General features: G+C 38.6%; 1 protein-coding gene and 2 non-coding genes across 25 annotated transcripts in view; all 3 read left to right on the top strand.

The window, feature by feature from the left end:
• Positions 1-21608, top strand: part of UBAP2 (ubiquitin associated protein 2) — a 160937-nt gene that overhangs the window by 49622 nt on the left and 89707 nt on the right. For 12 of the 23 annotated variants that reach the window (XM_072030794.1, XM_038169813.2, XM_072030806.1 and 9 more), the window contains 12 exons: positions 2764-2831; positions 4593-4782; positions 5504-5717; positions 7692-7966; positions 8479-8651; positions 9641-9851; positions 11036-11075; positions 13693-13876; positions 16148-16214; positions 17498-17693; positions 18941-19032; positions 19902-19949. In XM_072030794.1, coding sequence (XP_071886895.1) covers positions 2764-2831; positions 4593-4782; positions 5504-5717; positions 7692-7966; positions 8479-8651; positions 9641-9851; positions 11036-11075; positions 13693-13876; positions 16148-16214; positions 17498-17693; positions 18941-19032; positions 19902-19949 — 1758 coding nt within the window. Of the gene's footprint in view, positions 1-2763; positions 2832-4592; positions 4783-5503; positions 5718-7691; positions 7967-8478; positions 8652-9640; positions 9852-11035; positions 11076-13692; positions 13877-16147; positions 16215-17497; positions 17694-18940; positions 19033-19898; positions 19950-21608 lie in introns of all 23 variants that reach the window. The other 11 variants (XM_038169808.2, XM_072030805.1, XM_072030798.1 and 8 more) reach the window with 1 other exon arrangement.
• LOC113840428 (small nucleolar RNA SNORD121A) lies at positions 5080-5160 on the top strand. Its single transcript, XR_003493257.1, has one exon. It is a non-coding gene; the product is annotated as a small nucleolar RNA SNORD121A (small nucleolar RNA).
• Positions 8091-8170, top strand: LOC113841760 (small nucleolar RNA SNORD121A). The gene has a single exon (XR_003494168.2). It is a non-coding gene; the product is annotated as a small nucleolar RNA SNORD121A (small nucleolar RNA).

Genomic DNA, 21608 nt, shown 5'->3' with positions numbered 1-21608 from the left:
GATTGAAATGATCAAGGAAGCTGATGTACTTGCTGTCTGCTGATAGACTTAAGTGCTTTTCTGAAGCATATTTTTGTTTAAATTTTGGTTCTCTAGTTAGGTGCAAGTTGCAAGGTCAGTATTTGAACAGGTGAGTGAGTGAAATTTCATGTTGCTTGATCTGAGTAGGATTAGATTTTTGTGATCTGATAGTCCTGTCTGGTACTTACCTTTGTTAAAGTAATGAGTACAGTAGGGTGTCAATGTGATGTTTAACACGGTGGAAACTACTTGCAGTGAAATTAGGGAGTTGTATTTTTTTGAAGGGACATTCAGAACATGGACAGTGAAGGACCAGACAAATTTTGAGGTACTATAGATGCTCAAATATTCCTGTTCCATCGCATATCAACTGGCCATAGGAGAAGCTAGCTAGTTGTTAAATGTGTTTACCTATCACCAAGCAGATAACGATTTTATAATAGAAATCAGGGCTGAAAAGCACAGGCATTTCACTGCAGATGGAGGAAATACCCTTGTGAAGCTGCCACATGCAAATGGTTCGACTGTTCATTTGGTTCTGGGAAATTGCCAGTGCCTAAGTGAAAGATTAGCAAGCATGGTGTATTGTGAACATAAATGACTTTGTCAGAAGATGGCAATACTACCTCTAAGAAATACTAAATACGTCTGTGTAACCAAGTAAACTTGTTAGCTGCTGCACAAAGTATGTGTTTTGATAAATGTTATTATTCCCCAGACTTCAAAATTAGTTGCTTGATGTAAGTTTGTGGCAATTTGCTACAGGGACAGGGTGCAAGTGTAAATTAAAATGCAGCAGAGCTGGTAGCTGAAGACTTGGAAGTTACTTGGCATGCTGGCTTACTTGAGGAGACCATTTCTTCTCCCATACTTCTAGGCTGTCACAAACATCCTCAGGCTCCTCAATTTGCTTTGTTTTCAGGATTCATCGGTGGTTTTGCCACATTTGGTCTTCACCTGTGTTGCGTGGGCAGAAGGAACCATTGACATTCGAAAACTTAATATTTAACCAAGGGATTGCAGATCAGAGCTGCTGCTCTGCTATTAGTTGACCTCCTTATGCTGTATAATGCAGGAATCTCATAATGCTACAAAAAAATACAGTACAAGGTTTTCTAAAATAGCATGTGCAGTTGAGAAAGGGCTGAACAATAAAGGCAGAGGCTTTCTTAATAGCACAATGAGCCGATTCCTTGTTAGCTTTGATCGGTCCATCGAGTTGAAGGCTTGCATCATGATGCACAGGACAGAGCTGAGAAGTGTTCCAGAAAGGTGGGGGATTAAAGTACGTTGTCTTGGCTGTGATGGAAGGGAGGGAAATGGAGGGAGGAACTGTGGTGAGTTTCAATTTTTCATGATCCACTGTGGTGTAAGTAAGGGAGTTGTAGCAGTGTGTGAGAAACAGATGAACTTTGCCTCTGAGTGGGAAGTGATAGCTCCCAGACAGCCCCAGACAACTTAAATCAGCAGCGGTTCACAGGAGAAGCCCAATCAGCTGAACACAGGCATGGATGGATATGTGTGTTCAGCAGAGCTGCCCATGGGATGGCAGCTGAAATTGGCTGGTATCCGTGATGTGCTTTTCAACTGGGCTGCTAGCAGCATATGCAATTAAAAAGGTCTAACTTCCTGCAAGAGCTGTAGTCAGATGTCCCATTCTAAAGGGATCCTTTGTAACTGTTCGTGTAAAGAATAACCAAGCTATTCAGAATGCCAAGTTACACCACAGTAGTTAAATCTGCAGGAAATCACCCTTAAATTAATATGTGACCATTATATGTGTATTTTTTATCTTGTTGAGCTGAACCTGTATTGGCTTAAAACCTATTTTGGGAGTAAATATTCCTGTCAACAGAAGTGAATTAGCCCTACAAAGTTGTAGCTGTGTAGCTATTTTTTTTTAAAGGAAAGCTATTAAAATTAATCACCCCCTTTGCCCTCCTTACCCCCCAAAACAACCATTTTCCCCCCCCCCCCCCATCCCCCCCCTTTTCCCTCTTGTATGTGCAAGTATGTATTGTAACAGAATGGTGTAAACATGACAGATGCCTGCTGTGGATGGACTGACTGGTTGCACTAGTGAAAACATCTGCATGCCTCTTCCTTTATTATTGTTTTCAAACTCATGCTTGCAGAGCAAAGAGCTTAAGATGTTATTGCTGTCCCTAGCAAAAATGCCAAGAAGGAACCTTGAATGCTAGTTCCTGGTGTACACCTGGGTGCAAACCTGCCTCTGCAGGTTTGCTGAGCTGATAGCTCAGCTGACATGGTGAGCTGACATGTAAAACAAAGGGGTAGGTGAAGTGAGTAAAGGGGAACAGTGCAGTGCCTTAGACTTCTGCAGAGGGATTTATTGGAGCTGCTCTATGGCATCCTAAATTGTGTCCACACAAGGTATCTTTATGCTGATAATATACTGTCACATTAATTAGTTTCCATTGGAATATTTTTCAGTTATTATTGCTCAAACTAGCATAGGTACTGTACTATATCATTCTGCGTGTTCAGTTGATTAAATATCCTAATACTAATTAAATTGGTACTTTATTTGTTGTTAGACTTTTGATGAAGTTTAACTGGTTTTTGTCTTTGTAAGCACAGCTGCAGCATAACTGGTTGTAAAAGTAGTCTGGCATTTATTTTTATCTGGCAGTACATGACCAGGCTGAAACTTCTTCAGATGTTGCAGCAGTGAGGTCTGAGAACATGTGTATAACTACTATTTTTTAAAATCTTTTTCAGCTTTCTGAAACAAAAGTCTTTACTGCTTCCTCTGTTCCAGCTGAGAATCATGTGACTCCTGGGCAAAGGTAAGCTCTCCCCCATTTTCCCTATATCCTTAAAAGCTTCTGCTGGTGAAGCAATGTTATCTTGAACATATTAAAGCATATTAAAGCAGATGTTAGATGAAACGTGAGAATGGCCCTGGTCAGAGATTGGTTAAGCTGATTGCAAAATTGCAAAAAGCCTTGATTGTAAATAGTTGGTTCTATGGGTTCCTGTATTACTTATAATCCTGGTTTTGGACTATGGATATATAGCCAAACATACCAAATCTGTGAAGATAAAACTGAGAAGACTGTCTTCTGCGGAAACACTAGTTATAGGCAAGAATGAAGACAGCTGGGAGAAAAGTTTTGTGCTGTTGAAAAGGAGGCACTGGCTTTTTCCAGGAAACAGAAATCCAGCCCCCAGGGAGTCGAAAAGCACTCAGAATACACGCAGTATTTTGACAAATAAGTTAACAGAAAAGTTTGCATTAGCAAGAAGCTGAAATTCCTGATAAGCATTGTGATTGCTTGTCTTTACCCATGATTTGGAGATCAGCGTGTGAAAAATACGGCAGTAGCAGCCTTGCTGTGGTTGCCTTTATCTTCACTGAGTGCCTGGCAGGTGGTGGTACAGATCAGTGGCCTGCATTAGTTAACGTTTCTTCAGGTCATGTCAGAGCATGTCAGCAGTCAGATACCACAAGATCTGAAAACTAGATGTCCTAACAGCCCCAAATGTTCTTGTAAGGCTGTACTGCTGAACTCCATCCTTCATTGAAACTGTTCACGTAACACAGTTATAATCCATGTAACATGGTTGTAACCTGGAGGAGGCATGGTGTCAAGTTCTTCTGAAACTTACATTCCTGTGCTTCTTAAAGGTGATATGCTAGTGCAATTGTTGCTCTCATGTAAATATTCTTCCAGTGGATGTCCCCCAAATGATGTTAGAAAATACTTTAATTCATCATGTTAAGTTCAGGTAATTTTTTACTTGCCAGAAATGTTTGAGCATTGAAGCTAGTGGTGAAAGTACTGGGAGGAACTCTTCAGGCCAAGCCTGCAGTGTGTTTAGGAAAACAACTATAAAAATTCTGATATCCTATATTGTATGAACTCATTACATGCTTGAATAAACCCCTACTAGATGCTAACAAGCCATGTTAAGTGTAAGAAAGCACATTTCTCATCCTGATTAGGTATTTGTGGTAGCATAACTTTGGGAATATGCCTGCTGTCTGAGAAACTTTTATTTCTGTTGCTCTTAGGACTTCCATGTCACCGCATGTTCACTCAGTTGCTGTATGTGTGACTTGATTCTTTACTGTCCTTAAACCCATCATATACACAGGGTAGAACTTTGATCCCTGTCTGTTTTTAGAGGGATAGTGTGATATACAGTGTGGATATATATATAATAGGCTGGCAGGTGGGATCCACTCGAACATGATGTATCTTTTATAACTTGTCACCAGTTACTTGATTATACTGATCATACAGGTAACTTATGTGATATATGATGCTACAAAAGTTGATGATCTTTTCAGAAAGAGTGCAAAGGTAATTTTGACTGTAACCCTAGATTATAACTAGGTGTCAGCTAGCAGGATTTTTCTTCCCAGTGACAGCCTCTCTTCTTCCTGTTTGTGTGGCAGGCAAGCAATATTCTTAAAAGCTATTGATCAGTATTAGTTCTATTGCTGGTGTAGCAACTTCTATCTAATATTGTTACTGCTTTCTTCAGTTTCAGCACAGCCATATCATCGTGTTTAATCTAGCCAAACTTTACTTCTCTTACAGCATTGATTTGGTAACATTGCTTCAAAAGCCTGTGACAGCTACTCAAGAGACAGAAAGCAACTCGTTTGAGGCTCCCCAGCAGCAGACCTTTGGCCAAGCCCTAGTCTTCACAAATTCTCAGCATAGCAACCAGATGGCATCAGGAACTGGCAATTCCAGTGCTGTAAACTCCTATTCTCCTCAGAGCCTGGTAAAATTATCTTACTCTTTGAGTGCCCTTCATGAGGAAATACTTCGGGTTAAGCAGCTTTTCCAGTACTGGTCACTTCATGAAATGTTTCAGTATTAGTAAAATTCTGTCCCAAATGCTAAAGCAATGGGATTAATAGCCTCTCTCACACATACAAGGTTTTTTTGTTTTTGCCAGGCAGTTGTTTCTTGGTTTACATGAAGTACTTCTATTATTTTTTTTTTTGTGGGGAACAGGCACATTTACTGTATGCTGATTTAGGATTGAGTCCTTGGTTTGTAGTAGAGAGTTCTATGCCAGAGAACTGTGATGTGACATTTCCAAGCACATATCTGACTGCTTTTTGTGGAAACATGACTATTTATGAGTTTTCTATAGTTATGAAAAAGGCTTCCCTTGTTTAATGATTATGAGAGTTAAAATTGGGCACTTGTATCCTTTGAAAATCTGTTGAGCTATTAGTAATTAAATGTTTTCGGGATGTGTGGATTCAAGAAAATCAGTATTGTTGCAATCAGTTTTGAAAGTTTATTAGTGAAAACAAGATCTGGCCATATGTTACGTTTGAATTTTTCATTTGTCATTTATTAGTAATCTAGGGCTGAAGAGGTTTTAGTTGTTGCTAAATAGCAGCTGTAGGCACTGACCTTATTATTATTTTCAAGTTATGTATTAAATCTTTAAGTGTACTTTTCCCTTTTTTTTCCTTGTCTTTTGGTAGTCTGCAGTTCTTTGTTCTGGCTTTGGAGAGCTTGGATCCTCTAAATTGGCAAATTCTACTGGATCCCAAATCTTGGACCAATTGAAATCTCCGGGTTTGGGTCAATTTACCTCTCAACAAAACAATAGTAGCTCTACCACCACTACCACAACTACCACATCGTCTTGGGATCTAAAACCACCTATTACTCAGTCCTCAGTTCTTAGTCAGTTTGGTAAGTGCTTTCCCATAACCTCTCTATTAGTCTGTAAAATTTCTTAATGCCAATGACAGTTTAAAATGGCCTCGATGAAAGGCTTTTAAAAAATGCAATTCTAATAATAAAATTGGTTACAAGGTCCAAGTTAAGCTTATCTGATAGTAGATGTTACAAATATATCACAAACTAAATTTTGATGGACTTACGCCTATCTATAGAGTCTTCAGAAGTTGTACAGCCTTCATGTACTGACATCTTTGATTTGGTGCGCCTGTCTATTTAAGTGAAACTTTGATGTAACTTCATTCTCAGCAAATCCTGGAAGATAGATATTTTAGTCTTTGTGCCTGTGCTGCTTCTAGCTGAATATAACATAACATATTTTGTCTTTTTCCATTTTTTTCTCTTATAACTCTTACATGAGTTTTGAATGAGTACTACATAATTGCTTCATAATGTGCATCATATCTCCTTGTGTGAAGTCTGCATGTGCTCAGAATGATGCAGATTACTCATTTTGTCTTTATATAATTGGATGGATTTTTCATTTAATTTCATTTAATTAAGTACAGTTGGCAGGAACAGTGGTGAACATGATAGGAGGTTGTTCTTTGCAGTTCAGTTTGTAGCAGTGTTCTCTCTAGAAAGAATGATAGTTCTTGTATCTATCTCTTGTATGTGTGCGTTTCCAAATAGGTAAGCAGCCAATTTGATAGCAGTTGTAATCTTTTACATGCAGTAATTCTGAAAAAAATGTTTATATGCATTTCAAGTTGCTTTCTAATGTTCTTTGCTAAGTGAAGAAAAAAAAACAAAACCTCCAGATTGTGGGTGTTGTGTATCTCTTACGGTTGATGGCCAGTGCTCCAAGCTGTTGTTTGGCTTTCACATCTGAAAATTGTGAAAGAGAAGGAAATGGGGAAAAAACTGCTTATGTCCAGTGTGTCCTGACTTTCAGAAAGATGGAGATGGTAGATGAATTCTTCCTGGTGTTGAAAATCTTCACCTTTGTGAGGCAGGAAATCATAACTCATAACACATCTAAATTGCAACTCCAAACACCTCGAAAGTTATCACAGTTTATTAGCACAGTTAATTGCAGTGACAGTGAAGCTTGCTATGTTTGACTAAAATAATCCACAAACTTTTTGATGCTGTTGTGGTTTAACCAGGCTGGCAGCTAAACACGATACAGCCGTTCGCTCCCCCTCCCTCTCTGGGACGGGGGAGAGAAATGGAAAGTGAAGCCCGTGAGTTGAGATAAAGACAGTTTAATAAGACAGGAAAATAATAATAATAATAACAATAATAATAATAATAATACAATGGTGATAATAGTACTACTACTAATAATATGTACAAACAAGTGATGCACAATGCAATTGCTCACCACCCGCTGACCGATGCCCAGCTTGACCCCGAGCAGTCCGGCCCCCTCCCCCCGGCTAGCCACCCCTATATATTGTTTAGCATGACGTCAGATGGGATGGAATACCCCTTGGGCTAGTTTGGGTCACCTGTCCTGGGTCTGTCCCCTCCCAGCTCTTACTGCACCCCCAGCCTGCCTGTTGGCAGGACAGAGGGAAAGGCTGAGATGTCCTTGGCTTGGTATAAGCACTGCTCTGCAACAATTAAAACATCGGGGTGTTATCAGCACTCTTCTCATCCTAAGCCAAAACACAGCATTCCACCAGCTACTAGGAAGAAAATTCTGTTCTAACTGAAACCAGGACAGATGCCTAGTATGTAATATTATGTGGCTATTATTTTTAAAGAAAGCTAAATAATGCTTGATGAAAAGTGTTCATTTAAGATAGGGAGTATCAAATATTGGCATTGTTATTGCAGTGGTAATGTTCTACATGGAACTTGTGTGGTGCACGCACTAGAAAATAATAGCTGTCAAGTGTGTCAATTCACTCAGATTCTTCCATGTAGAGCGGAGTTTAATGATTTAATTTCATTTTTCTTTTTCCAACTGCTGACCAGACTTCAAATCCCAGCCTGAACCATCCCCAGTTCTGAGCCAGCTGACCCAGCGACAGCAGCAACAAACGCAGGCAGTCCCTGTTCCTCCTCCTGGGCTTGAGTCCTTCTCCTCCCAGGTGAAACTCCGAGAGCAATCCCCGGTAGACACCTCTACAGCTGTCAGCAAAATGTTACAGCTGCCCAGTATATCCATGGAGAACCAGACAGTGACTGCCCATCAGACCCAGCAGAAACAGATAAAACCACCAAAACGAAGGATAACTCCAGCATCCAAGGTGGGTAATTTGGTGGTGCCAAGTACTTAATCATTACATATAAGTTTCTAGGGAGAAGAGGGGCAAAGACCATCATATGTTTTCTGTTTATAGAGCAGGGAAATCTAAGCTGGATAGTTCTACAGTCCAAAATACAATGATGTCTTTTCCAAGCACACATCTGATTTGTTCTGTGTGGAAAATGATTGCTGAGTGATTTTGGATTGACTTAAGTGGCCGCAAGTTGAATGTTGGATGAAGGGGGGTGGGCATGGGTGATGGCTGTGTATTGCAAAATACAATGGATGACACTTTCAGCCCCAGATCAGAGCACAGAATCAATAAATGAATTTCAGATTACAAGAATGGAATTAATTTATGTGATGTACACTGGGGCTTTTGACAGATGTAGTTAAGAGGAAAGATTTAGGCAGTAACTGAAGAAGCATGTAGTTATGGGAGGTGAGTGTCAGTCACTGGTACATCTAATACAGATAGTACACAGAAAGGAATTGTCTTTTTTCCCGTTTAAGATTCCTGCTTCTGCAGTGGAGATGCCTGGATCAGCTGATGTGACAGGGTTAAATGTTCAGTTTGGAGCTCTTGAGTTTGGATCAGAGCCTGCACTCCCAGAGTTTGGATCAACTTCAAGCAGTGAGAATACCAGCCAGGCGACCAACAATAGCTTGTACTCAAAATCTGTAAAGTACGTGTGAGTTCCCCTCGTGCCTTCTGAAATGTCCTCTCTAGGGATCAAGTTTATGCAAAATAGTTACAGTGTAATGGGAGGGGGAAATAGGGTGGATTGTAAGGCTGTGTTTTCTGTGGATGGCATGTTAAAAGAAGTCTCTCTTCTAATGACAATCAAAACCTTCTGGACGGGTTGATTTGAAGCTGCAGATGACACAAATGGAAAGAACCTTAAAGCAAGCTACCTTTTATAGAATTGCTTCCTCATGTTTGTCACGATTTTTAAATTTGCCAGAGGGTTTGTTCCTTACAACTTCAGTTTTTCTGCTTTTGTTCTAGTAGAGATGAACCTTGTGCCAGATCTGTGTGTTAGTAGATTGGCACCAGACTGCAGATCTGATGCTCCTATAGAATGAGAAAAGAAGCCAAGCTTTTCAGTCTGCAGAAGCTTTTACTGAAATGCTAAAGCAGGCGATGATAAAGACAAATGTGTCAATAACCCTTTCTCTTCCTTACTATTAACTTTCTACTTTTAGCTTTCAGTAGAAAGCTTCCTGAAGTTTATTCAGAAACACTAGTAAAATTGAACTTATACATTCATTTCTAGTTCCATAAATTCTGTTTTTTAAACTAAACCCTCTGCATGTTTTGTTTTTTTTTTTACTCTTTGCATATTGTGTTAGACTGCTACTCTAATGTTAGATTTCTATTCTAAGAAGACTAGGTGTTTATCATACTCTGGCCTTCATGGATCTAGTTGATTAACAAAGAGGTTATGATCATTAATTTATCCTTTGAGAGGATGGAAATAAGTTGCAAAATTGTTTAAAAAAAAAAAGAAAAAAAGAAAAATTGTATTTACTCATGATTTTTTCTAATATAAATAGTGTAAATTCGACTGTTTCAGTTTAGTAAGTTTTAGATAACTGTGTAGGAGCTGATACTATCACGAAGGTGTTTGATATCTCATTTACCATTGTGGTAAATAACTTTTACTTTTTCCAGTGATCCTTTGAATACCTCTTTGCCAATATCCAATACAGTACAGGAGTCCACCTACACAACCTCTGCCATCACCTCTTCCAGCCTGACCTGCTCATCCCAGAGCACTAGCCCGGTAACAACAACTTCCTCCTATGAACAGACTTCTGTGCATAGTAGGATAGCGTACCAAAGCTCCATGGCTTCATCTGAACCACCCCCTGTTGCAGTTACGGTGAGTGAACTTCAGCAATAAGACCTAGAAAGAGGTAAAATGATCTTACCTGCTTTAGACTCGTATAACCCTGCTATGTCCATGCTTTCAACCAAGTTAAGTGGTTTTTGCAATTCGCAAGCCCACCCTGTTATTTATGCTTTCCTTTCCTATTGTGTAGCCATTTTGGGCTATCCTGTATTTGGGATGAGAGAGCCTCTGATTTTATGGGTCTTGACATCTTAAATGGCTGTCTGACCTTTTTTCTTAGTAACACTTAGTAACACAATATTTCAGTTGAGTTTCCTTCCCCGAAGCTTAGCTTTTATAAAAGGAACTCACTCTCTATATAAATATTAGTCATGGTATTTTGCCATAACTTGACAGCTTCTATCCAAACGCATATAATTCCTTAAATTTATAAGGAATCTATCAAATAGATCTAAAATGGTTTTTGGCCCCTCCAGCATTATTCTTTTGTTGGATTTAAACACCAATAGGAATTAGTATTGTTTCCTTTTAAAAGGGTAGGGTGAGATCTGATCTAGGATAGGTGATCTCTTGGGAGATATTTAAAAGCACCTACTCTTTGTACGTGGAAATTAGGTTTGTTTAAAGAGAATTTATTGAATGTTTAAGGAACTTGTGAGAGTTTGTAAGTTTATTTACTTCTGGCCTTTGTTATGTAATGGCTCAGTCACACTTGTCTTCTGCACTAGCTCGTATGTACTGGTGAGGATCAAGCATAGACTATCCACTTCTGTACTCCAGCGTTATCCAAAAAACAACTGGTGCTTCTCAAGTCTTATCTTTCAATGGAAAAAAATTGGCGTCTGTGTAACTTGGATAGTTAAAATTGTGAGTTGCATTAGATCAAAAGCACAACCATTTCCTATATGTTAATGCAATCCTTTCTTTCATATTGGTGTGAACCTGAAGTTTGTTATATACAGTACATGGGAAGGTCTCCTGATGATGGGTGTAGTATGGGCAGTGTATGGGATTCTGTATGTTCAGGACACCTTGCACTTGAGAACTTTATTATGTGGTTTTGTTAAAGGCAGTAAAAAGCTAATTTTCTTCCTTTTTTCTTTTTCAATTTAGAACAAATATAGAATTTTGCATGAAGCATGTTAAATGTGTGATTCATTTGGAAAATACAATATACTTCTGAGATGATTTATTCATTTCTCATTTGTTTACAGAATGGGCACAGTGGTGTTAGAACACAGGCAGCTCTTGACAGTAAGTTTACAAAGCTTGTATGTGTACAGGACTCTTTCTAATCTTTCATTATAACTTGGTATGCACATGATTGTAGCAATCACATCTGGTTTGAGGTTTTGTATAGTTCTGACTAATTGTTGGCTGATCAATGAGAGTTTATTTTGTACTTGCACAGGATGAACTGCTTGCTTATTGGAGAAAACTGAAATAGGGAAGCAGCTCTACCGAATCTAGATCCAGTGTGTGTAACGCTGAGCAGTCTTAAGCATTAGAAAAGCTGCTTTGCTTCTGCTTTTTTTCCTTTCTGGATTTCTCTACTGCAAATTATTTAACATACAATTCCTTATACATTCTTTCAGCTCTTGTTTGGAAAGTCGTAATTAGAATTTAGTGATAATGAAACAGTCACATTCTTCAAAAGCACCTCTTGCTGGTGTAGGGAATAAGGGTGACTAACATGCTCCCTCTGCTGGGTTGCTTGCTATCTTACAGTAGAGTAACAATAATACATTGTTGGCTCTGTTACTATTCTCTTCATCTTGGCCTTTTTTTTTTTTGTGTGTGTGGTACTTTACTTGTAGCACCCCAGTAGCTCCCTTACCAGAGTCAAAATAATTTATATCTAGTTTTCACTCTTCTTGACTTCTATATTCTGGTTTATGGAAGTTTCCAGCAGCTTGGATTAAAAGCTTTTGGAATTCGAACACTTCAGTTTTAACTCTATCTATCTTTTAAACATCTGAGGTATGTCAGCAGCAGGACAGCTTTTTTTTTTATATATATTTCTGAGTACCAAGAACCTGAGTATTCAGACCTAAGAACTGTTTTGTTAATGCCAAGTTCTGTCTAAGTGAGCATGAGGAAGGGTATATGCCTAAAGAGTTACTTAGTAAAGATTGTAATGTATAGAACAGCTTTTCAAATAGAAAATTTATTTACTCTTACGTATAGAATTCATAATTTTGGAAATTCACTATGGGATTGGTCTTTTTTCTATGAAAAACATCTGAGAATTTCTAATATTTTTAAATTATTGTTCAACGTTTTTATTAGTCCCTTTTTCAATGCTGGTTCCCTTTTACAACATTTTTGTTTTTCCTCTATCTCAGGTCCATAAACCAGAATCAGTCTTCTACTGTGTATCTATTTCATGTGTCCAAACTATTTTGAAGTTCTGTTTTTGTAAACATATGAAAGCACTGACTGTTTTCCTTCTGTATATGCCACTAATATCCTTAGTTGGTCATCTTTCATCTTTCCTACTGCTGCTCTTTAATGTCCAGGCTTTATCCTTCCTAAACATGAGGCTGTTCAGAAGATGCTTGGATTATAATTCTACCGTCCTATTTGTCTTGTGGTTTTCTTTTCGTCTGGCACATCATGTTCAGGCATTGTTAAAATGAAGACCTTTATACTGGGGTTATCTACTTTGATTTCAAGGAGTGAATCCTGACCTAATTGTATTGAGAGTTATAAGTGGTGTTTACTTATTTTTATATGAATGTTTCCAGGATGTATCAGGTGATACAGATTTGTTCTTCATAGCTAGGTTTTTGCCACTTGAATTTCCTTTGTCAGTTACACATATGCTTATGGCCAAAGTCAAGACCTCATAATTTGTTTGCATAGCAGCTGATCCAGCAACCTGGCTTCTCTCATTTAGGGAGAAAACAATTAATGTGAACAGTGATGCTTAACTTCTAAGCAGACTCTTGTTTGGTGAGCATTCTGACTGTCTGACTTCACACACATTCCAAGATAGCAGTGATCCACCAGGTGGTGATCTTCAGTGTTTTATTAAAGCATGGCCCAGCATAAGGCAGGGCTCAACTTTTTCTGAGATTTATTGGTGTGCATGTTTGTCTAATTCTGTGCATTATCCTCCCTCAGAGGGCAAGAGATAGCAGTGTATAGAAACAAATGGAGGAATTGTTCTGTGTCTTGTTTCAGTACAGTGTTCCTTTGGAAAGGTGAATTGGTGGTAAATAAATCCTATTATAAAGCTAAAAAGTAGTAATCATGTTAACCAGCCTTTGTTATCTAGATCAAATAAACTAAGGCTATATTTGTTAACTTGTTGAACATGCTTAATGCTGTGCTCAATTGTGGCATTTTATTTTAATGCATTATACATTTGAGTCAGTATTGCAAACGGATTAGTTTTATGTGCCCTTTGTACCCCAGCAATACAAATCTCAGCCGTCAGTGGTGCAGTGTAGATTGGAGTGGAGAATTGGAGTTGTAGGTAAACTTTGCAGTGCTTTGAAGAGTGCAAACACCACACACATTCAGTTTGCAGAAAGGGATTGAAGTCAAATGCAAAGAATTTTGAAATGAGGATGGACTTAAGAGCAAAAGCTAATAATCAGATACTGGGAGGTAAAGCATAGAAGGCTAGTTTACTACATGTGTAGCAGTAAATATTACAATTTTGTAAGTGAAGAGCTTAAAGAGAAATTCATAGTTCTGGTGCCATCTGACTTTTCCTTAATAGCCAGATTCTTAACACTGTTTCTTGTTCTTAACAACCAGATTTTTGCAAACCAAGGGTAGAATATGTAGTGTTCCTGAATACAGGTTGGGAGTCAGGTATGCTGGAATTTGTCTCTGAATGCCTCTTTTCAACTCATTGCAGCTACTTCATCAGTTCCAGTGTCTAAGACAGAGCCTTCTCCCTCACTACCTTCTGCTGGTTCTATGCCTAGTGTGGTGCCCACCACTGCTTCGCTTCTGCCTTCAGCATCGCAGCACGTGGCAACGTTGCCCAGCTTGCCTCAGTCCAGTGACTTGGCCAGCAGCTCACTTTCCCAGTTAAGCAGGTACGGTAGGAGTTGGGGTGACCTGTGAAGGGAGTAGTGTTCTGGGGAAAGGGCAAATATAAGGGTGGCTGGCACTGGGGCTATCAGCTGTCACAGTCCCCTTTTTTGGCAGTAACTGGAATTCTGAAAGATCCAGAAGAGGATGTTTCTGTTTGCAAAGTAATGTTGGGGCAGTGCTGCCCTCAAATTTTTATGGCATATAAACATCTCTGTTTTTCAAGGGGCTATTGCTTCAATCATACCAGCTAAATTAGCTAGTTCTATTTCCCCCATTTTGCTTTCCCTACTTTGTGCAGTATCTGGACAAACACACTGCCTTACATTTGAGGTCATTGCTTTAAGAGTTCACTTTCTGCCCAATTTTGAAGTACTGTAGTTTCATTTACACTTGTTTTTTCTCAAAATTAAAAAAAAAATATCTGTAAGGACAGTGTGTGTCTCTTCTTTCTAAGACATTTCCATAAGACACATTGAAACGTCTGATTCCTAGAAGTTCCTTCAGCACAGTTCAGCTCATTTACTCTTTAATATTTCTGTCCCTGTTACTTGAGCTTTGTCCTTCATTCTGGGGTTGTACTGATTAGTTAACTTTCTAATGCTCACCTTTGTATGGTATTTGTTAATAGTAGAAACTAATTTGATGGGATATCAGTTTTATTTCTGTTTCCCAGCTGGGGTACAGTTGATTCTTTCGTACTAGCATTTTCTGTTGAATATAATGGTAAATGCGGCAGCTAACCAGAATTATTCCATTCATATTAGAAAAATTCTCTTCACGTTTGTTGAAAATCTGTGCATGTTGGTAGAAGTTTTAGTTGGAGGATTGTTAACTGTTGGGCAGATACTGAGTGTCATGACAAGATGTTGCCTGAACTCCAGGCATGTCTGACTTCATTGTGCTGGCAGCTGTTGTCTGAGTCCCTGCCATAGGTCAGATAATGAATAAATGAAGGCTTCTTGCTAGGGAAGGGGGGGCAAGGAGATGGTTTAAAACTGTATGCTGGACTCAATCATTTCTTGCTGCCTGAAGTGGTGTCATCCTATTTTCTCCAGATGGGGAATAGTTTTAAAGGCTTGAAGGAAAATTAATCTGTTGAAACTGCCAAGATTTATTGTGGCCCAGCGCCTTGAAGAGCTTGTGACAGAAGTCTTTGCCCTTAAATTAGGGCATATGATATAGTCCAGAGTTTTGTTAAAAACACTGCTCTGTTTTCTTGTGGCTATTTCCATGGAGAATATTAAAGTACATGTTGTTACTAGGATCTTTCTTGCTTCTGATTCACATCATGAGCTATATGAACACCAAACCATACATGCTTGGTATGGGTTTGTTTGGCTTTGTTCAGTGTTCATTTGGTTATTTTGCTTATTCCTATTGTACTTTTGTGTTTTTTTGACCTTGAATGTAAGGTAGAACTTGTAAGTGTAAAAGTTTGAGAACCAGTTCATCACTTTTCAAGGAGACATTTTAAGAGCTTTGAATTACGAATAAATGTTGGAGCTGCTGTTACTGCCTCAAATTCACAGGCCTGGCCAGCTAGGGAAAGAAGTGATGCTAATGCAGAGCTGCTTCCTGAAATCAAGTTATCTGCAGATGTTTTTCATCAGTGTATTCCTTATTCTCAAATTTTACAGTATGTATAAAATTGAACTGATTGTTCTGATTCATCTTCTGAATAAGGAAAAGGTTTTTAGATGTAGTGGTGGTATGATTAAAGTACTAGATTTTATGTAGTAGTATGTCTAATTTTCCTGCTTTCATAGATGGTGTTTGTTTTTATTTTTTTTGAGCCGTCTCTTTTTTAGAGAGTATGGAGACTGTTGGCAGAGTTATAGAGCATGTACAGTTACAGTTAGCAGGACTAATGAAATACAGGTTAAAACATGAAAAGCGGTGAAGCAAATGAAAGCACTGCCTCACCTAGCACCCGTCCCCTGTGAAACCCAACAGCAGTTGCTCAGGGAAAGAATAAGAAAATCCATGAGTTATGTGGAACTCTGGTGTATTCTGGTTTTGGAATTTACGTGACTTGGAAGCATTGTATAATTGCTGAAACTTGTTTTTTCTAAAAATGTAGTAAACTGATAATTAGAAATGATTGGTGTTTATCATGTTTCTTGTTATTAATATTTTTTATAATTTTTATTAAAAAGTAAGTAGTCAGATATTTAAAGAAAAATTGCCTATAGGGGTGTGTGTGCACATGCAGTGTGTATGTGGTTTGTTCTAGGATAAATTAATTGCATTAATTCTTCGCAATTTCTTTCTAGCTCCCTTTCCAATCATCAGAGCAGCCTCTCCCCTGCCTCAGTGTTGTCTTCAAGCACATCACATGCAGTAAGTCCTGTTTGCATTTCAACAGATGTTTGGCATATAGTCAGTGTTAATCTGATGATTAAGACCCTCTCTTAAAGTTCATTGTGTCCCAGTACACCAAGAACTCAAAGAGGTTTATCTCAGGAGAGAAGGAATGGTAGCCCTCTAGTGGTAAAAAGATAGTCATTACTACTTGTGATTTGTACTAGATCAAGAATTTAGTATTTGAGACTGGCCAGTTGTACAGCTGCAGAGAACATTTTTGTGCCAGGAAGAGGAGATGGAGTAAAGAGAATTTCTTGCAGCAAGTGTGTTAAAAATAGAATTAGCTGTCTGAAACATCTTCAAAAGGTGGAGTGTTAGCAATCTACAATGGAGAGGTTAGCAGGCAAATTGTGGGGTGATGGAACAATATATATCATGACAAATGCTTCGTGACAGATTATACTGGAGCTTACTATGTGACATTGTTGTCATGTGAGTAATTTGAGTGAGGCAAATGGTATCAAATACAGTGCTGTAGGTGAGGTTACACAAATGGAAGCCAGACACTGCTTTATTCTGTGGTAGTGTACTTCTGTACAGTCCCAGTTAGAGTGTGCCAATAGGCTTCTGCTCTTCTTTATCCGTGTATTTTTAGTTTGTAGTGCTTCATCCTGACTGAATTCATAACTTGAAAATTCACATTTAGGCAAATGTCCTTCTTACCTGTTGTGGGAGCTGTTTTAGCTTCTGTGTATTGATGACACTGTTGCAAGTGTGATCAGCTTGTACAGTAAAGGCACTGTATTGTGCTGGATTAAAACCAGGAACTCCTTTATGCTCATGTGTTCCTGTAATGTATCTGATCTGGGGTGGATTACCACGTTGAATTTGTTGTGGGGCATTGCAGTTGTAATATTTCAAATTCCCCAAAGTGCATTCAGGAAATGACAATAGCAGAGTCTTGTACTCTGGAAAACGTTGTCTTCTGGGAGAATATAGGTTAGTTTATATAATAAGAACTAGCTTAAATGAATAGACAGTCAAAGGGCAAAAAATAATGCAATGGAAGGACATCTGAGTTTTTGCAATACAATTCTGTGATGATATAGCTGCTTATTTTAAAGTTTCTTGTAATTTTCTTTGAATACTTAAAAATGACAAGCATGCGACTTAGTTGCTTGCTTGGTACATAAATAATGCATATACTATCAAACATTCTCTTGCATGAGCTGCTGTTACTTAAAAGATTTTTTTTCCACAGCATCTTCCACTGTGGTTTATATGCTCTGTGATCCTCATTCTTTTTGTCTCCTTTCTAGCACACTAGTGTTGAGAACACAACTTCGCTCCAGCCCTCAACAACCTTTTCAACTGCTTCAACCTCAGCCACTAGCACCACCTCTTCGGTTGTCAGCATGGCAAGCAGTATGAACACTACAAACAGCCTTGGCCTGAGCGTTACCAGTGTGTCTATACCAGCTGCTACCACGCGGGCAGCTCCCTTAGTGTCTTCAGGTTCGCAATATTAACAGATCACATGGATAGACAGAGGACTTCAGTCTGCAGGGCTGTCAGTTGAGCATCTCACCAGCAATAACTATGCTAAGAAATCCACACTCCTGACTAGCATTTTCAGCATGCTTTACTTGCTGGCTTTAAAAATAAAGTTGCCTGCTTTTGTGTATTTGAAGTATTTGTTAGGGTGTGATGTGGCATTTATATAGCACAGTCTATGTCCAAAGAGCTTTATAAATAGACACCAGAGCAGTTCTCGCTTCAAGTTTTGGACTAGAAGACTTGCCCAGTTTGTATTCCAGGTTATGATCTGCTCTTGGCTGTCAGTTCACATTAGCTTTCCTTTCAGTCTTCTCTGTGACTCGAATTCATTTGGCAGTATCAAAGTATACTGCAGTGTCCTCATTATCATGTGTCACGTCCCTGCTGCCACATCTGCAGAGAGGAAAAAAGCTGTCTGATGTGTGGGTTATTCCACAGCAATAATCACTTCTTCCAAAGCAAACACTGACAGAGAAGGTGGGGAGGCTTCTTCCACTGAAGTGGAAGCAATGCTCTATTTCTCTGTTGCTTTTCTAATCAATGTAATCTGCTAAAAGGAAATTCTGTGGAGGGAAGTGAATGATATAAATATTAAGATCAAACTAAAATGCACGAGAATTTCTCATTTCCTATTCTCACTCTTTGTAAGTGAAGCATATGACTGGCCAAAGTGCCTTTTTACCCTTCTGCTTCCTAGCTCTGCTTCATAGAGGCACCTGAGACTGTCTCCATTTTCTTTATTTTCCCAAATGCAATAAGTAACCCACAAAAAGTATACTGGCAATATTTAGTGCTTTCTGGTCTGTTGCTGACAGCAAAGGGGAAATGTGTTGACAGGGCAGAAAATGAAACAAAATGATTTGCTCTCAGATCAAGACCAATGCCTATGTTTTACCTTCAGGAGTGGACCAAGGAAAAAAGTTCCTGTAATTCCTGTAATCCACTCAAAGTAAATGACAAAATTGGACTGTTTTCTGCAGGGACTGTTTCCAGTTTGAAGTAGTCTGCTTTCTCTTCCTTTAGATATGGTTCAACTTTTCAGGCTATTTTGAGCATTTTCATCAATTAGCACTATTTTTTTCTGTGTAGTTCTGTTCTTTAAAAGCCATGGAAGTGCAGCTGCCAGGGCTCATGAGCTATGTTGTCTCGGTGCTGAAGCCTTTTTTCTAAAGGCTTGTTAAAGTGTCTGTATTTTGGTTCTACAGGCAAAGCTCCCCCAAATCTGCCCCAAGGTGTACCGCCCTTGTTGCATAACCAGTATATTGTGGGACCTGGAGGACTTCTGCCTGCCTACCCAGTAAGCAATTTAAGTGTACCTGTCCTTGTTTACTTAAACCTTGGTGCAAGTGGGCCCTCCAGACCTGCTGCTGTCTATGCTAAGGCACTTGTGTTGTCATGTATTGCACTTGGAATTCTTCTTCCAAATGCTGAAGAAATGCAGTCTATTCAGTGGGAGTTAAATGTGCACAGAAAATTTCAGAATTGGTGTAGCTGTTGTCAAAGCTGAGCATGTCTTCTGTTATGGTTTTTGGTTGTATAAGGTTTTACGCCTTTCCATTAAATTTAAACTTATTCAGGTTTGTGTTACTGGAATAGACTTACTGTAGTACTGATTGAACTGTGCCACATGTCCTGTCTGTCATTGTTAGAAAAGTTGCATGGAGATTTTTGATGTCTGACCAGGATCAACATCTCATTACCTAATTTTTGAATTGGAGACTGTTCTAACTGCTTTTCTTGTTACATTGAATGTGAGGGATGAGTTTTAGTTCGCTTGTTTACCTACTCGTTATGTCTTTAATTGTCATACTCTCGGAAAGAGTAATTGCAGAAAAGGCTTTTACTCCTAAATCTGAATGTCCAGTAGATACTTACTAATTCATGAATGATACATCTGTAAAAACAGTATTGAAGACTGGACAGTCTAAATAAAAAGCTCTCTTCAGAGAACTGCTGTCACCTGAAAACAATATTAAAGTGACAAGCCATTTTAAGCTCTACTAGCCTTACAGATCTACAGTGCTTCATGTTTAAAAAAATACAACATACAGACATACACCTTTAACGTAAGCTTGTCCCAGAGCAAACTGTGTTGAAAGCCCCAAATTTGTCAGCATCAGAGAAAAGAGTTATAATGATGTTGTATTTTTATCTGTCTTCAAGCAGATTTATGGTTATGATGATCTCCAGATGCTTCAATCCAGGCTGCCAATGGTAAGTAAATAGCTTGGTTATTTCATTTTAAGCAAGTTGTCTTCAGTATTGATCCTCTGTCCAACACAAATTGCTTTGCTCAGGGGTGATTAAGAGCTTTTCCTTATGTTCTGTCATTTGAATATCCACAAACAGTTTATTTAGGTGATGCAAATGGATATGGAGAGATTGAAAAGACAGTTTGCAGGTGGACAAAATGTAACAAAGTCTTTTCAAGTCTATATGAAATCTGAGCATGAGCTTCTCCCTTAACAAGGGGTGGGCTTGAACAGCAAGGTGTTGTACATAAATTGACAGCTACTGGGTGCATCTAGCAGGTTGTTGAAGCTATTAAAGCTGGAGTTCTTTGCATGCATTGTGGCAACGAATACATTAGTAGGTAAGTTGCAGGAGAGGAAGCACACCATTTTCTTACTTAGCTGAACCCAGCATATAAATAACACACCAGAGAAACTTGAATGATAGGTAGTTAAATTCACAGGTAACCTCACCCTCAATGCAGAAAGGTGAGGAGTTGTTTCCTCCTACCCCAAAACTCGGGTAAAAACTCAGAAAGGTTGGTAGTATGTAACTGAGAGAAGTTGAAGGATAGATTGATGCACTGTATCCATAAAGGCGAAACTGGAGCAATGAGCAGTGATCTGGAAAGAGTATTGTTGGATGAAGGCTGTAATTAAGCAAGTCAGTACCAAGTTGTCCATGTGGAATCTGAGGGTTAGCCAAATGGAGTACAGGGATGTCCCAGACAAAACCCTGTCTGTCCGCTCATCGTCAAAATGAAAGGAAGAGTAGGCCACAAGTGATAATGTGGTTAAGATTTGAAAATGTTCTACAAAAAACACTTAATGATTCAGAAGAACCAGTCTGACAGATAACTGAATTGAGTTAGGAGAAAAAATATGGATGATATCTAATAATAAATACTAAACTGAGGGGGAAGTATTGCCAGAAAAAATAAAAAATGAGGCCCAAAATAAAGTATCTGGTAATGAAAAACAGGTAGAATATTTACTGTAATGAGCAAATCAAGGCTATGGAAAAAGTACTAGTACTTAGCTTCAGAAGAAGCTTAATACCTGTCAAACAAAGTAGAAAACTGACTGTTCTGTTATTTGTAAGTTGTCCTTATATTCAGCAGAAGACCTTAAATTTAGGTCTAATATAAATAGCACACAATTATTTGGAAATAAGCAATGAATGTTTCTGAAAATCTTTTGTATGAGGATGTCTTAATTTCTAGTAAAAGTTTTTTGAAACCCAAGAAAGTTGCAGCGAGGGCAGATGAAGCCATACTGAGATAAAAGGAAAGACCTAGCTAAATGAAGACCTACCTGGCAGCTTGCTATCAGTTTGGGAGAAAGTTATGGGATGGTTGGAGAAATATAGCAGGTGTGTCACACAAATTGAGGTGAAGCTATTAACAAGTAAGAAATACTATAATGAATTAGGAAAATGACAGTATTGGTATTAAAATAAGAACATGCTTGGATAAAAAAAAACAACAACAACAACAAAAAACCAAAACAGCCTACTGATAGACTATGACAGGTCTGTACTGCAAGGAGTGTTAGGAGTAGGTTCATAGTTCTACACCAGACACACTCCCCACAGAACAGAACTGCTGACATGTTTGTGATGATGTGAGTTCATTAAAGACAA

This window comes from Anas platyrhynchos, chromosome Z (assembly GCF_047663525.1).
Source record: "Anas platyrhynchos isolate ZD024472 breed Pekin duck chromosome Z, IASCAAS_PekinDuck_T2T, whole genome shotgun sequence".
NCBI classification, from domain to species: Eukaryota; Metazoa; Chordata; class Aves; order Anseriformes; family Anatidae; genus Anas; species Anas platyrhynchos.
Note: the sequence above shows the minus strand (reverse complement) of the source record. Positions and strands in the feature narration are given on the sequence as shown.